Source organism: Pygocentrus nattereri, chromosome 8 (genome assembly GCF_015220715.1).
Source record: "Pygocentrus nattereri isolate fPygNat1 chromosome 8, fPygNat1.pri, whole genome shotgun sequence".
Lineage (NCBI taxonomy): Eukaryota > Metazoa > Chordata > Actinopteri > Characiformes > Serrasalmidae > Pygocentrus > Pygocentrus nattereri.
This window is the reverse complement of record NC_051218.1, coordinates 40,075,528-40,092,588: the sequence shown is the minus strand read 5'-3', so window position 1 is coordinate 40,092,588 and position 17,061 is coordinate 40,075,528. Positions and strand designations below refer to the sequence as shown.

The 17,061-nt window shown below is 41.2% G+C and overlaps 1 protein-coding gene across 3 annotated transcripts; it reads right to left on the bottom strand.

The window, feature by feature from the left end:
- Nucleotides 1-297: 297 nt before the first annotated feature.
- On the bottom strand, nucleotides 298-16,684 carry kdm2ab (lysine (K)-specific demethylase 2Ab). Of its 3 annotated transcripts, none has more exons than XM_017692097.2 (23): nucleotides 16,486-16,684; nucleotides 15,455-15,547; nucleotides 14,633-14,771; nucleotides 14,461-14,539; nucleotides 14,181-14,227; nucleotides 13,701-13,879; nucleotides 13,493-13,599; nucleotides 12,438-12,531; nucleotides 12,079-12,232; nucleotides 11,755-11,870; nucleotides 10,713-10,839; nucleotides 10,310-10,611; nucleotides 10,002-10,079; nucleotides 8,957-9,223; nucleotides 8,430-8,561; nucleotides 8,240-8,320; nucleotides 6,667-6,936; nucleotides 6,220-6,252; nucleotides 5,071-6,005; nucleotides 4,099-4,262; nucleotides 3,860-4,006; nucleotides 2,999-3,211; nucleotides 298-1,198 (listed from the first exon to the last, which is right to left on the bottom strand). In XM_017692097.2, the coding sequence occupies exons 2-23, from the start codon at nucleotides 15,488-15,490 to the stop codon at nucleotides 1,017-1,019; spliced, it is 3,882 nt and encodes a 1,293-aa protein (XP_017547586.1). In that variant the 5' UTR covers nucleotides 15,491-15,547; nucleotides 16,486-16,684; the 3' UTR covers nucleotides 298-1,016. The 3 variants fall into 3 exon arrangements, with proteins under 3 accessions (XP_017547586.1, XP_017547585.1, XP_017547587.1); XM_017692096.2 differs by having other exon boundaries at nucleotides 15,455-15,493; XM_017692098.2 differs by having other exon boundaries at nucleotides 5,071-5,975; nucleotides 15,455-15,493.
- Nucleotides 16,685-17,061: the final 377 nt, after the last annotated feature.

Below are 17,061 nucleotides of genomic sequence, written 5' to 3'. Positions count from 1 at the left end.
ATACTTGTTTCCTCTCACTGTAAAGGCTCTACTCTCCATGCATGCATATGACCAGACATATCAACAACTATCAGCAAGAGCTACTCCAAGCGCTTGCTTTATTATTATTTTTAAAGATTTCAGTTAATCATAATAATACTTGCTAAAACAACTGTGAGCATGTTAAGGAATCCTTTCTCAAGTACTACTAAACAATATAGAACATACATCATTTCTTTATTTTTTTTTTTTTTGAAAAACAAAAAAAAGTGAAAGAAAAAAAAAAAAAGTATTTCAAAAAATAATTACATTGCTACAGATTCTTTCTGGCATACTACAAGAGAGGAATACATTTACATAAGGTTATATATATATAAATTTATATATATATCTATACTCTTCAGAGGAATCAAGAACAGAAAGGTATTCCTCTTGTAAAATAAAGTCAGAGGTAAAGACAGGAGTCCAACACCCTTACGCTGCTAAGAAAAAAAAAAAAAGACAAGTTAGAATGTCAAAAAAACAAAAGGGATGGATTCAGGAGAGGCATGCAAACAGGCCTGCCCTGGAATAGAAAAGAGTCTGTCGGGGAATAGCACCTGTTTAAACTCCTACTGGAAGAGCCTACGGCATTACAGGCCTGAGAATCGACATGATTGCCAATTGCAGTATCCGTGTATACACAGAACAAAAGGAAATAGTTAATTACAAATAAGAGGTACCCATCAGCAAGTCATGTTTCTCCGTAAGCTCCACTCTGGATGCTTTAAGCTCCTCACTCTTAACATTCTATACATAAAACTAAATTCTCTGTTAAACAGAGCAACTTTGCTGACCATCCTGCACATACATACAAACAGGCACACTAACTCTAACCCTAACCATTCTCTCTCTCTCTCACACACACACACACACACACACACACACACACACACACACACACACACACACACACACACACACCTTATTAACACCCACATACAAACATACTCTGGCACCATTCCCAACAGTCTTTCTCTCTGAGAGAAGGCCGGGCTCTATGATATCCTCTGGATGAGCTTGTCGTCTGATAGGCAGTAGAGAGCAGTGACAGACAGTTCTGAGATGAAATTCTCGCAGGCCTGCCGGGAGACTCCTTTACAGCCGCGCAGGTCCAGCACTGAGAGACAGGACAAACGCTGCAGGTACGGTAGACAGTGATCCGTGAGACGACTGCAGCCTGAAAGTCAGAGAGTGAGGGTTTTCAAACCTTGGGTATGAATGAATTCACTTGGCATTAATGTGTAACACACCTCCGTCACTGTTGATTATATTTGGACAAATCAGAACAGAATAATAACAATAATGTACTGCATTTAAAAATTAATTGAGTCATCAGTGAAAATTGATAAACCTGGAAACCTTTAAGACTTCATTAAAATATACAACACTACGGGGCAAACTGCATATAAATGAGCATCTATGATGCTCCGTTTCTGACTAGGGATGTTCATTTTGACAATATTTTGGTGTTCAAGTGTCCATAAAAGCTAATGAACAGATACTTGGTTAACTGTTGAGAAGAAAAGACAAAAAGGGGGCTTCAAGCTAATATTAATTTATCCTAGTTCTTACTACTGATACAAAAACTGAGTAAACTGGTGCTGGTATTAAAAAATAAAATTAATAGCACAAAAGAAAACAGCTGTATATTTGAAAATATGTTCTGCTATTCAATTATAGGCAAGGGAAATCTGTTGGTCCCTGTAGGTTTTCATGTTGGATAAGGCTTGAGTAAAAGATGCTGCACCTTCAGATTAGCTAATGAGCCAGCACACAAGACAAATCAGCGCAATGGTAGTGATGACTCGTTTTCAGTGTGCTGAGGTAACATTATGTTGTAGATAATGTCAGCTAGAGTAGTCACGTTACCAAGGATGTGACTGAGAAAGCATCACTGGCACTGTGCTCACATTAAGGCACTCATGTTTCAAAGTAGCACAGAATACTCTAACACAGGGTGATTCAAAAAGATTCAAAGATTTCAAAGCACCATATATTTACAACCTTGAGGCACCTAGGAACCAATCACAAACCAGCTGAAAGAGGGAGTCAGAGTTTCTGACTGTCACCGAAAGATGGCTCCCTTCAAGTCTTCGAGGAGATGAGACCCCTGAGCAGAAAGAGTTGTGTTCTCTGCTTCAATAAGAGTGAATCCATCGTAACTGTGAAACGTGATTTTCATTGGCAGTGAACCTCCAACAGCTCAGAGCAGTCGGTGTTGGTTCCACAACACTGGATGATCTCCGAAATTGCACTGAAAGAGCCGTGAGTGCAGTGAAACCCAACATGCTCAATCTAGTATGATATTAATTTGACTATGGTGTTGATGTTTGTATAGCTGGAATAGGTTCACATTCAACACTTGTAAAATTACATCAAATTTATGCTCCTTAAAGCATTTACAGTTTACTACATTGTTCTTTAATGATTTACAAGTAAATCATTTTGAAATCTGAATCTTTTCAAATCACCCCACATTTGTTAAATATGAGAAAAACTGGTGCACGCACACACACACAAACCTGATAAAACTTTATGAACTTTTTTCAGCATTTAAGTAAACTGTTTACTGTATGGTTTTCTCTCTCACTGTGCGGTGCAGCATAATGAACAATGAATCACTAAATAGTGAAAAAAGTGTCACAGTAGTGATTTCAGTATTCGAACAATGCTACATCAAACAAGTTAATGAAGTTCTATTACAAACTGCAAGAGTATTCAAAATGTGCTAACTGCAGTCTACCAAATGTCAATTCATTTAGATGGTAAATGTTTTAAAATCAATTCATTCAAATAAACCAAGTTTAACTGAAGAAATCATGCCTATGTGGTAATTTTATGTATGACAGACTTTTCCTTTATGCATGTGTCTACAACTGTGCACACATGTTTACACCTGCTGGGTTGTGTGAATATGTGTGTATGTTTCTCCTATAAATTCTGGGGCTGTAGAGTGCAAGCTTGTGTGTTCACATACCTCCTAAGTTTAGGTGTGTGAGTGTGTTGCGTGTGGAGGAGCCCACAGCAGTGAGGAGGTTGAGAGCGTTGTCAGTCAGGGGGCAGTGAGAGAGCTCTAGCCTTGTCAGCTGGGGCATGTGTCTAATGATCAGCCTGAGAGTGGCCTCCGTCACATCCAAACCACACAGCCTCAAACACTGCATGTTCCGCAGCTGGGATCGGTTATTACTGCCTGTATACAAAAATTCACATACACACAATGTGAAAAAGACAGAAACTCCTATATAGTTCACAAAAAAAAACTTCAAAAGCTTTTTATGGGTGCAGTAACTTGTAAAACATTACGTAACAAATGAAATACTAACAAACATGAGTATAATTAAACATACTGATATCTATATGTCAAAAAAAAGTTACTGATATGTTGTGATCAGATTAGAAGTGTGCAAGTGCTTCTTCTTCTCATGAGTGCAGCTCAGGCACTGTATGGATTTGTTTAATTCCATTACTGGTATACATAATTTACTTTGATGAAGTGTTGATTAGATGAACTGGTATTAAATAGTAACAACAATTAATGGGCTGCCCTTAGAGGAGGGTCAGAAAAGGGTTGTAAACAGGTTTAAAATCAAAATGTACTGAGGTAATGTTTATTGGTATATATTCTTACATTAGTGTTACTATTAGGAAATAAATGTTTAGTGACCAGATAAAGCTTTTTGCACAGTACAGATCTTGTATTGTGTCTAAAATGTCAAAAGATTTTATGATACTGCCTCCCCTGCATTTGAGTTTTGAGGTTTATTGGGGTACGTCCTGTGACCTCTCTTTTTCTTGGAGACAATAGAGACAAAGTGCATTTCTGTCAGACAGTGTGTACCTGGTGGGCTGAGGAGCTCTCGTATCTGTGCATCTTTGACACCATCTGCCCAGCGCAGGTCTAATGAGCGCAGCAATGGACAGCTGGGAGAGCTCAGAGCAGAGATTGACACCCAGCTACATCCTGACAATACCAGATCTTTTAACCCTGAAATTGAAAGGGAGTGAAACCGAATAAAGTGAAATAAACACGCTATCAAACCAGCATGTGTATGAGTATGCATTCCAGTGTATATGTACCTGGTAACCGGTTTACAAGCCAGGTGAGCTGTTTCTTGGATATGTTGGCCCATGAAAGGTCCAGTGTGACTGGCTGACGTTTGATGATGCCAGAGAGGGCCTGTGGACTGATGGACTGGCAGCGGCTCAAACTGATTCGCGTCCACAACCGCTTATCACACCCCCTATTGCAACAAGAAAGTACAATTAGAACACGCAAAACACCACCTGCAGTAAATTCTAACTAAGTGTTGGAGTGCAAGATAAGACAGCATATCTGCTTTGGGGAGTACAAGGACAAGGGTTCATGGGAAGTTCACCAGACAGAATACAGATACTTTACAAAAGCCTATTGATAGTCCCTACAAAACACCTGTTTTGTTGGATGATTTATTGAGCATGTATTTTATTATGGGATAATTACAGGTTTTTTGTGAGCTGTTGATTTATTGTCTTATGAGTAAATAAAGGAAATGATAATAATTGTTCAATCAAATGTTTAATCAATTCTTTTCTTAATTTTTTTTTAAACACACAAACTATAATGATAACTGAACATTTTTCAATATTTACCAAGATTCGGTTCTTGGTACTGACTCTCTGGCAATCCCTTTGGGTAAGCAAACATTCTGAAGCTCTTAATAAAGAATGAAATATATTCAATTGTCTTGGATCTTAACGCATCACATATACGTAAATAAAATTGCCATTCTGACTGTTTTTGTTATTACAACATCCAAACATTTAAACAAAGTATTTAGACGTTCCAAAAGTAAGCACTACGTTTTGTTGTTTTGTCTTCTGAAATGCAATTAGCTGCTTGTGTTTGGGCACTGTCACATTCTCATTCAAGAAATTACAAGAATTTAGTTAGAATGATTTATTTCAGACTACACATGCCTTATTTGGAAACCTAATTTAGTAAATGATTCCTTTGATAACTTTGGATATCTGTGGATTCGAACAATAGTCACCTGTAATTAATACACTCACCATTTGTACCAGTTCTTGCAGACGGCCATGCAGACACACAGCTCGGTTCGTGTCAAATAGCGAAAGACAGACACCCACACTAGCCTTTCCCAGCCAGGCTCACTCGCCCCATTCTGCTCGGACGACTTGGGTCTGGACAAGGAAGACGAAGTAGGGGGCTTTGCTCTGTCCACTCGAGGCTTCTTACCAATGTGGTGGGACTCCCCAGAGTTGCATCTCAGGTTCCGGCCCATGTGAGAGTGTTTGGAGGTGCCTCTGGTCAGTGTGGGAGAATGGAGATCTGTTCTGTCTGTGTGTGACCTGACTGCTTGTGTGTGAGAGGACTCTGTGTGAAGGTTGGCTTTATCAGAGCTCCGGACCCCGTTTCGGAGAGGTGGGCGGAGCAGGGACTTGCCATAAAGTTCTCTAGGGCTTTGTGGGAGGGTTCTCGGGGAGACGTTGGCCTCCAGCTTGGGAACGATGGTGCTGGGATCTCGCCTACCCTTGGATGGTCGCAATGTTACTGTCACACATGACCTCTGACCTCTCACATCATCACCAAGCACCACTGAAGAGTCTGACTGCACGTGCTCTGCAGCCTCGTCCCTCTCCCTTTTTCGCTCTCCGTTCTGTGGTCCCTCTCCATTTTCCTCTTCGTTCGCCCGCCCCCCGTGTCTCTGTGGCCGGTTCTCTTTGCCCCCCCACCCGTTCTCTCTCCTCTCTTCCTTCTCTTGCCCTTCCTCCTCATTGCTGTCTGCTCCACCTTCCTCTCTCTCAGTCCGTCCTCTCAGGGCACCGCCTCTTCCTCCGCCTCTGAGCCGCACCCCTCTCCCCCGGCAGGCTGGCAGCCCTCTCCCGTGAGACCTGGCCCGGCTTAGTGCTGCCCGGACCAGCCCGGCTCTCTCCAAACTCCGCTGACGCAGGAGCTTTGGAGAAAAAGAGACAGGCGAACGTGGCTGAGAGAAAGAAAGACAGGGGAAAAAAAAAAAAAAAAAAAAGGGAAGGACGGCAAGATGCAAAAACAAAGATGGAAACAAATAAAGGAAATAAAGCAAAAGCAACATAGAGCGGGTCAGGGCAATGAAGGTGTAATCACAGCAGCTAATGTAGGCAGATGCTGGCAAGTTCACACATGGTGACATATGGACAAAGCAGGGATGAAAGTCTTACCGACTGGAGGATTTTGTTCCGTTCTAGTTTTATCTACAGCAGAAAAGAAAGAACAATGATATGGACAATATATATATTGGCCAAAATTAACCGAATGTTCCACTTTAACCTAAAGCCTAGGCCTTCCTAAACACTTCAACTTAAACAATTTAACCTAAAGCATTTCTCTTGATGAAGCAGGAGTTGCAACTGCAGCAAACATCTGCCACAGATGTAAATACTAATATGTGAAGAATCATTCTAAGATGAGACTGATAAGTTTGTCATGTCCGTTTCTATGAATGAAAACTGACTGAAATAATCGCAATATTGTAAAAAGCTACGCCTCCATAATTTTTACAAACTTGCATGCATGTGAAAACAGAACTGCAACACTTTTACTTAAGCAAGTGATAGAAATTATGTCTTTACTAATGAATCAAGCACAGGTGTTGTGGTTGTCCTTACCCTCTTTCTGTGCTGTAGCTCCAGTACACTGACTCTCTTGCGGCTCTGCTGGTGCTGCAGTAGGAGTCTCTGCGAGGGTGGGGGTTGGCGTCTGGAGCGGGTCAGAGGCAAGGAAGAGGGTGAGAGTGGTGGCCGACCCTTGCGAAGACCCCAACGCAGCCCCCCCACTCCAATGCCCTCCCTGTACGCCCGCTTGACTGGAGGGCCTGAGGACGGAGAGCCGGTGGTCACGCTGCTTTCAGCTTCTTTTTCAGAACTACTGCTGGAAGACTGAAGTTCAGAAGTAACACCACGTTTAAATTAAAAGGAGAAACAAGTAATTAAAGGAACAATTGATTGAGCTTTTGGTTGCACAGTCTATTACTAATGTTGCCAAAACAAGACCACGACACAATGTGGCCAGGCAATTTTTAACTTGCTTAGGAAATTGAGTAGCCATTCATGTCTTGAGTGAACTAAATAAACTGATTCACCTCAAAAGATTTGTTTTCTCTTCAGCTGTAGGCAACATCGTACACATAGGCCTCTTTTCCACCGCAGACCCGAATGGTTTTGACTGCTTAGAATAGCTGTCCCAGTGGCTTTTCCACAAAGACACGATTTGATATGAAACGCTTAAACACCGGCCTGAGCACTTTTTTCTGGCACAGGTAGCTGACAACACTCTGGACCATTCGGTGGGATGATGTTATGACAGTTATTGGCCAACTGGTTCTACGTGTCAGTATTCTGCCACAGCAGAATACAGATAAGCTTGCTCATGTAGATGCCAGATAAATAACAGCAGGGCACAATTTTAAATCCACCATTCAACAAACATCAAAGCTTCAATCTAACACCATTTCTAATTGTTAGTATTAGCTTAACTAGCATACCACCGGGCTCTACGCACCACAGAACAGGTTCTATTCTGACTAACAGAAGCTTTACAGACACTAGTTTACATGATAATGACTAAAGTCCTAGTAGCTTGGGATGTAAAGCTGAAATTATAGCTGTTCTGTGTTGTTTGAGGCTGTGCTAAATGTTAGCTGGCTCCTCTCCCAACTATATTAGTTTAACTAAAGAGATCCAAACACCCTGTACAAATTTTATTCAACATTACTGGTGCTCTGCTCTCACAAATATAGATGATATAAACTTATTTCATCGAGAGCGAAGTCGTCTGGTGTTGAAGTAACAAAAGGCCAAAATCAAACCTGTTGTGTAGTGAAAGCCGTAGCCTTCTAGGCTAAGCTAACGCGTGTGTGCCTGGTTCCAACAACAGTGGAACCAGTGGCTCGACAGTGGAAAAAAGGCCATACAATAAGTTCCTGTTATAAACTAAAAACTTGGAGAGATCCTTTGCTGAAACGCTAAGCTAAATGTTAGTCAGAGTGAGAGGTTAGAGTTTACCCTAAATAAAAATAAATTAATTATCTAGTACATAAAATGTATTTATTGAGTAGTCTACAAGCTACACTGCTCCTCATGCTCTACTCTCTCCACTATACGTTGTATTGTACATGATAGGGTGGGAGAAACACTACACAGCATATGAAGAAGCAGCACATTAGTGCACAGTACACCCTACCTCTCGGTTCTTTTCCTGGACACATTTGGGACACTCCCAACAACTGGGCAGGTCCTTATTGATTACACCCTCCCCTGGCACCTTCACGACGCACAGACAATCAGATCGAAGCCACGTTAAATTATCAGCACATTCAATCGGCTAAATCTTTTTGAATGTAAATGCATTCACTGAGCCTGTACAAGTGTACCTTTATACACTCTGGATGAGTGATCTGAGCACATTCAGAGCATTCCATGAGAGTCTGTGTGGCATCTGAGCCTTCAGCCTCCTGGTTTCCCTCCTTACATATGGCACACACAGCTGACAGAGGCAGTCCCGGCTGAAGAAAGAGAGCACAGGCGTAAGAAGTGCATAATACACACATGATAAAACCAAGTGAATTAGTTTATCTATAATTTCTGTATTAGTCATATTAAAATTTTTTATATAATTTAAGGTCAAAGTGAGTGACTCCACAGCTCCCTTAGATATATCAATGGTACAAATAGACCTTGATGTAATGTAATAACAAAAACTTAATGGACACAGCACTGCCACACCATGTTGTTATTGTTATTGAGTGTTGCACGTCATGAAATGGGTTACAAGATTTCAATCCCGAGAAAGATGCATTTAAACCAGCCACTTAAAACTCACAAAGTACATTACAGAGCAAAAAAAAAAAAAAAAAAAAAAAAAATCTAGCACCAAGATGCTACAAATGCAAGCACTTACAGCCAGACACTGTCTGAGAATGCAGGTCTTCTTAAGCCTGCCAGGGCCTCCAAATTTCCTCATGTCCCTGCAGTAAGTGCAGTCCCCACACTCTGCGCGCAGGCAGGCCACACAACGTTTGCACCGCACACGCCGCCGCCGAAGAGCTGAGATAGAGGAGGGTGGTTTCACGGGCCGTGGCACTGGAGCTAACATGGGACCTGAGCCTGGAGCCCGTGAGCGGTAAAGCAGAGATGTGGGAGGAGTGGGTGGCCTATACCATGACGGCTGCAATCAGAGAGAAAGAAAGCATATGTCTGTGTGAATTTGGTTAGTTTTGGTAATATACAACTATTGACTACTCATTTGGGGTATATTATGCACACATTTACATTCATGTCTCTCAAAGTAATATCTTTGGTATTAAGAGTGATATTTTTAAATACTCCAATTTAGTTGTGGCCTATTCAAACCCAGCTACCTAGGTCTCTCCATCACATGATGCTTTCATACTGGGAATATGAAGTAGGGACATCACTAAACCCAATTTACTGGGACACCTGGTACAACTGATATGTAAATTTGCCTCAAATTACTTAACATGTTTCTGCTAATTTTTTAAGAATGTGAAGCTGACCATGTGCTTCCTTAGTCCCAAGCCCATGTATCCTTCAAACTGCCGCTAAACTAACATTGTTGGACATCTCAGTGCACTGGGATGGAGAGAAGAATAGTCTACCCAACAATTATAGCGGACCAACTACACAATTTTGGACTCCCAGCCACGGGTTGCTGTAGCATCACTGGGTATCAAACTCATGATTTTCATTCCAGTGGTGATTTAAACAAAGTTTAAGTAGTTATGTGTGCTGGCATCACAACAACCTTGCCAGTATTGCCAAGGTAATGTCACAAATCATACACATGATAGCACTATCCTTTGTGTTTTTGTTTTTTTTTTAAAGAAAACACTGCTAGAAGTCTCCAAACTTTTGATAGTATTGTGTGTGTGTGTGTATATATTTTAGTACTATTAGTGAAGGTGTACACTAATGTTTGGCCTTACCCTTTTGGGCCATGTGACAATGGGCTTTCCAGTGTAAGACAACTTGGGATCATCATTGGTATGCTCCTCTAGCACAGCCTGTGGATTGTGTGATGAGGGAATTGTTAAACAGTAATCAGAACATATTATGAGAGCATGATTAGTTAATTATACTGCTGCACTGACAACTTACTTGGAATAATTGGCATGCAAGTGGATAATTACTTTGAATAATCAAATGACCCATATGTAAGGATGTCCTACAAGTAATAACCCAAACTGGTCTATCTATTTTCATTTGTTACAATGAGAATAGTGGAGTGGTGTACCCGGATGTCACTGAGAAGTGCTGGAGCGTTTCTGATTCCTGTGGGGACACACTTCTTGTGAGCTGGCAGTTCCTCTAGTTTGTGCAGTAGCTGCCACAGGCCCTCCAGCTCAAGTGGAGTTAAGTGCACCTTCACACCTGGACAGGCCGGCGGGGAGGGGGCTTCTTCTTCATTTTCTTCTTTAATGTCTTTGTTGACATCATTCTCCTCTTCCTCCTGCCCCTCCCCTTCTTCCTCCTTCTGTTTGTCTTCTGTATGGCCATCGAGTTTGTTTGGATTGATGTAATCTTCTTTCTTTAGCCCTTCGCACCAAAAATAAGCAGGGAATTTATGAAATTGGAGGCTGTGCTTCAGACTATCAGCTGATGCAGACATATGTCTGTATGTCTCTCACTGTACTCACCTATACCCAGGGAGTGCTTCTGGAACTCTGGTGTCAGATGAGAGGTGTTGGTCAGACAGTAGAGGTAACGTTCCAACACATACCAACACATCTCGTAATAGAATGGGTAACGAAACTTAGATGGGACCTATAAGTGAGGGATAGAGACACAAACTAAATGAGAGCAATTCATAAGAAAGAAGTGGGGGGGAATAATAAAAAAAAAAAAAAAAAAAAAAAAAAAAAAAAAAAATCAGTATGCTAAAGCTAGTTAGTTTGGCCGAATGGCTGAGTCAAGAACGTTTGTCATGTTTTAAATTCAATCGAAAGCACAGAGGACACTCAACCACTGTCTGCAATGATGTCTGTTGCATCTGCAGTAATCCACTTTGTTTTGAAGGCTGCAGACACAATGGCCTGCCTTTTGGGATCAGCCTCAGCCTCACACGGACACGAGAGCATTTCTGTTTGCTTCTCGCAACGCCTCAGAAGCTGCTTGACTGAATGAATTTCAATTTCAGTTTCACGCTGCAGCAAATACATCCTGGACAGGCACCTGCATGGAGCTGCTACACCATTTAAGGTGGAAGGGAAGGTTTGAACAAAACGGTGGTGAATATAAAACTTCAACCTTGTAGAAATTACGACACAACATAACATTTAGCACTATCTTTGGTGGGCCTGCATAACAAAACTGACTATATATTATTTGGTTTTCTGTTTAATAGTTCATACAAAAATATTTCAGATATTTTCAGATATAGAAATATTTTTGATTGCTAAAAATTAATATATGAAAAGACAGAATAATAAGCCACAGTTAACATGTAAAACATGTACTTGAGCATCTTAAAATTTATTTGAAATTATATCCACTGCCATATATACCAAAAGCTTCTGAATTTTTCATTATATAGTAATATACAATTTTAGCCATATCATAACTGAAATGTTAGTCTGAGGTGGAACTGAAATACAGCCTTGGACAGTAGATAATAAAACTCCTCCTATTTGCAAGTCTCACAATGTACGAAACTCTGGAAAAGTGTAGCTTTAAACCAACCCGTGTGCGATCCTCAATGTTGTAGATGTTCAGCTGCATTGGAATGTTGAAACTGTGTAGGAAATTCCCACCAAACACCAGCGTATCTTCAGGAGTGTATACTGCATGGATCCAGCCTGCAACACGGATCAGATCACTGTTGAAATTGCAGTTTGTACTCCAAAGTATCACATCAAGTCAATCGCCACAGCTACTACTTCTCTCACAATTTTAACATAAAAACAACACAGTACAGTCTCCAGGATGGAACTAAAAGACCACATTTTACGCACAAGTTACTAGCAGAAGTTAGGACGGACTGCGTGTGCATGCATGTGTACACACCTGAGGGGATCATGAAGGTATAGCCCTGCTTTAGCTCAATGCGCTGGCAGGTGGTGGCTTTGTCTCCAAGAAAGATGTCACCCTGTTTCCCTGACAATACCCAGTTTTCATAGAGCTCCAGGTTCTGTGGTGTGGGCGGAATCAGCCAGAACACCTGGGGTTCATCCAAGGGTCAGAAGGCAAATCATCAGCACCAAAAATCAGCTGAACGTTTTTGTCTCCACATTACTTCCATAAACAATCATAGCTGAAAGCATCATATGAACATAAAAAGAAACTAAGGTCTGAGAATGACTCATTCAAGAGGTTCTCAGTAACAATACAGTGCATGCAGTAATTCTACCATGTTTGGTTCTCACCTTGGCTCCCCTCAGGATATGGTACCAGACTGATGTGCCGCCAAAGTCTATGTGGAAGTCTGTGAAGCAGCCCTTTACGCTCATCAGACAATACCTGCAAGGAAGGAAGGCAGAAAAGAAAAAGAAAGATCAAAAGACAGCACAGCCTGATAATCATCCCAGTACTTTGCATCGGATGATTAAGAACGTTCTTGTTCGTAAACAAATATACAGTGGAACGAAAATGTTCCTCTGAGGCCATGGATCAACATACAAAACAGGGCCAGTGTTTACTAGACTACATAGTAAAAGTGACAAACATGCATACAGTGCAAGTAAGCAAGACAGTAGAATTCAGTAAGCACAAGACAATACAACAGTTCAGAGATCAACCATAAAAACATACAATAAATTTGCCAAGATAGACAGAATGAAAAAAACAAAAATATAAGAATGGGTAGTTTTCTTATATATTTTAGACAAAAAAGTAGTGTCCCACCAAAAACAAAAATGAGAACGTATATACATAAAAAAAATATACATAAAAGATCCTGAGCATTATACAGTGGCATTCCTGTTGCCGAGCAGTTTTTTAGTTTTCTGGATAAATGCTTCAGACTGTTCTGAAAGAACAGTTCCACAGTCATAAAAAACTAATTAAAAATAGTACATTTATACACAGTCACAAACTGGCATTTTCCTGCCAATTTCTATTTATTTGCACTATTTATTTATGTTTTATACCCCCCCCCCCCATATGTTAAATTCAGAAAAAATAATAATAATTGTGCATTAAAATGGGCAAAATTCTGTTTACTGTAGAGGGTGTATTTAATAATTCTCACTTAGAAAAAATAACTTGACCAGGGATGCCTAAACCTTCACAGGTTTAAAAAAAGCTTGTTTTACCAGAGCACTCAGGCAGCATAGGGTTAATTTATTTTGTTAATGCTAACTCAAATATCATCCGATATCATGACCATATATTTGGAAAATATCATGACACTGGATTGTATCGATAGTGCCCAGCACTAATATGAACCCTCTGGAACTGTGAACATGGAACAGCAACTCACTTCTGTACTTTGGGGTACTGCATGTCTATGATGGCATTAGTGGAGTCTCTCTGTCTCTCCTTCAGGTGCCGTGGCCACATATTATCTACCCAGTCGATCATATCAACCTGAAAATCACAAAGCAACGTATTGGAATTTCTCTCAGAAGGATTCTGGCGTATGTACTAAGGGGGTGGGGCAAGGCATCTGTAAACACAAGCATACATACTGAGGCAGGCCTCTTGACGAGATGCTCCAGTTTCGTATGACTAAACTCAAGACTGATGACATTGTACAGCTTTTCCCTTTCTGAAGGAGGAGTTTCATAATACCGCCTCCACTGACTCATTGACATCTCAATGCCCTTTTGAGTGTTTACATCCATCACATCAATCATCCTTCGACTGCCTAATAACAGACAAAAACAGCACACATTTCAAATGAAAACCTTGGGGGGTAAAGGAGAAGGGAGAAGCCTCACTTGCAATGCAGTACCAAATAATAATAATCAAAGAAACAAAGATAAAATGGGAAAAAATAACATTTAAAAAATAAAAACAACAACAAGAAAACAGGCAGCTAACTTAGCAGTCATTAACAAAAACTAAACTGTTTTTATTTTAAAAATAATAAAAGGATGCTATTATCAAACAATATAAGAATTATAAAAAAAAATTTTTTTAAAAGAAACCAAAGTGTACATTCTTACCCACAAACAATTTCACATCACTCACGCTGAAACCCTCATCAGGCATCCTGAAGGAGATAAAACAAGATACACACCTCATGTTACAGCCTATCTGGCTACACATAATAAACTAAAGTAACTGTAACTTGAATAATGTGTAAGTACTCTATATGAGCAATCATTCTCTTTATACCACTAAACTACTTATATAAAGCAAATTTCATCAGTAACGTTGGAAATGTTCTGAAAGGAACCGATGGCTGTGGAAGCAGATCAAAAATTTGATGCTAAACAGACATACTGAATGCCAAGACCATCTGTTTTAGGAAAGATGATGGGGTCCCGAAGTCCTTCCCGCTGGATGTACTCGAAAGTGAAGTCTAAAGAAAGTAACACACACAGTTAAAAGGTACATGTGTGTAAAATCTTACTGAGATGTTGGTGATTAGCCCATTAAAAGGTCTAAAACCAACCTTCCCCATCCATGATTTTGACCAAGTCTGAATTAAAGAAGCTGCTCTGAAGTTTTTCTTCTATGTCAAAAGTCCTCTTGCCCTCAATCTCATCATCTGAGATGCCATCGTCCTGATAACGCCGTCGCGTTCCTGTTCGCTAAAGAGAGGTGTGCAGAGAGAATTAATGTGAGGCACATACAGTGTATATAAGTCTCAATAAGATATCAGCATCCATACAAAGACGCTATGGGCTGGTTTCCTGGACAAGTATTAAGCCTAGATCTGGACTAGCATTCTAAATGACGATTTCCCAACAACAAGAAAGTGTAGGCCAAGACTAGGTTTAACCCCTGTGCAAGAAACCCAGTGCATGTCAGGGTGATGAGACTAGAAACTATTTGATTGCATTTCATGCATCTTCACCATTTTGCATGTGTTCCATGTCTAGGTGGTTAAAGATCACCCAGGGATGGTCAAACAATATCGACACATTATTAATAATAAAGCTCTACAAGCCGCATTAGGATTGGTTTCGCAGAAAGGGATTAAGCCTAGCCCTGGACTACACAGCATTCTGAATGGAGGCTCACTGAAATGAAAATGTAGTCCAGGACTAGACGTCTGGGAATCCGGCTCATTATTTTCTACATTTCTGCATTCTAAAAATACAGTTCAATAAACATGAACTTGAGAAAACCTCATGACTGCAGGTGATTCTATTTCTATGACTATGCATCTGCTCTGATGCAGCACTAATACCAGGCCTAAAATAAGTCTTCCAGAAACCACAATGACACGAAGGTGATATGCTACAGCCTGAAGAGTTAAAAGGATGCTTACCAGGCGCTTGCTGTAACGGGGTTGGCTCTCCTCCATCGCCTAGAAAAGGAACATCTGCATTAGGTACGATGGCTCCGAGTGTGGAGGCGTGATCTATGACAGCAGATAAAGGTCTCAAACAAACTTAGGTTACTAGCGTGACTTACTGGACCTACACGAGTCTCAAAAGTAATGAGGCTGCATCCACGACTGCTTACTACAAAGTGCCACCACCTATATCCATTAGCAGTGCATTCATTAGTACAGGACCTATAGCATAGAAGTATGTGGGTGGTTCTGGACGCAGCCACCAAGTACTTGAAGAGACAACTATACAATAGCTCATCCATATCAGCTGTGTCCACCTCACTTGATTGGACAGACTGAACAATGACTCACTAATAAGCCAGCAGATAGCCATTAGAATTAACGAGCTCGCACTGCTCGGTTCTACTTTCTACTTTCATTTAAGTTCAGTGGAGCAACACGAGTTCCCTACTGACCAAGAATTCATGTTCGCAAACTTGTAAAGCAGCCTTCCTGTTCGTAATTCTGCGTTCCACCTTAAACGGTCCAGCAGTTACGTTCAAGCGCCTCAGGAGCCAGAACGTAACTGCTGCACCATTTAAGGTGGAACGGGAAAATTCGGACAAGAAACTGACTTCAGTTTCGTGCAACTATGTTAGGTTACTGAGGAGATTAGGGGTGAAGTGGTCATGCTTCGAGACGCTGAAGACAATCATTTTATTTGTTTGCAGGAAGAAAAAACGAGCAAACATCATTTTGAAAAGCTGCAGGTGCACAGTCTGCTTTGCTTGTTAGCCAGCTAACTGGAGAAGTAGCTAGCCAGGCGGCTAACACTCTCTGCGCGAAGCTAAAACAGCGTTAAGTGGAAGAACACTGCAAACGGTTGGCTAATGCAGGCAGCCCACTAACAGCCTTCTCGCTGCCGGACACAGACACTCAGCCCACCGCTTGTGGGTAAACATACAGCGCTGGACGGGAACAAAACAAGCCAGCGGTGTTGGAAGACCTTTAAACAATATAGTTACCTGGCTGTCGTTCGGCTTTGGCGCAGCACTTGTAGGCGGTGTGGTCGGTGAACGGGAACAAAATGGGCTTGCCCTTCCTAGTTGAACCTGCAATTCATTCTGCTCTCACTCGATACGCTTATTGTTATTGTAGGATAAAGTTAAAGCGGTCCGCTTCCATCCGCCATTTGCAGATTGTCATTACACACACACGGCACGGCCGTTTCTAAGGCCCGCCCTTGGCACCCGACCAGGGCCAATGAGAGCGCGGCGTTGTGGAACAGCCGCGCGCTGATTGGATGTCGCCCACGTCACTCTAAAGCAGCCGTCCTCAGATTAACCACGCCTCGTGTCTCTTTATTATACAGCCAATAAATGGCATGTGTGATGCGCGATGCTAAGAATTTACTGGGTGAGATCCGGAGACGTAAGAGCACGTTTAACACAGGATTAACCAATCAGCGTCCCAGGAGCGGAAAAAAGCAGAACAACGGATTATGAAATCTTGGGAGTGGGGGTTGCTTGTGTGGAGGGGATTAGGGGGGACGTGGATGTCATTTAAAATGCTCTACATGTACACATTTTTTCTCCGTTGCA

Coding starts and splice junctions, on each gene's coding strand:
- kdm2ab (XM_017692097.2), bottom strand. CDS start 15,490: ATGGAGGAGAGCCAACCCCGTTACAGCAAGCGCCTG. Junction 10,840..11,754: donor ACATTGAGGATCGCACACGG/GTTGGTTTAAAG, acceptor CCTCACTTATAG/GTCCCATCTAAGTTTCGTTA. Junction 10,612..10,712: donor GAAGCACTCCCTGGGTATAG/GTGAGTACAGTG, acceptor TTTGGTGCGAAG/GGCTAAAGAAAGAAGATTAC.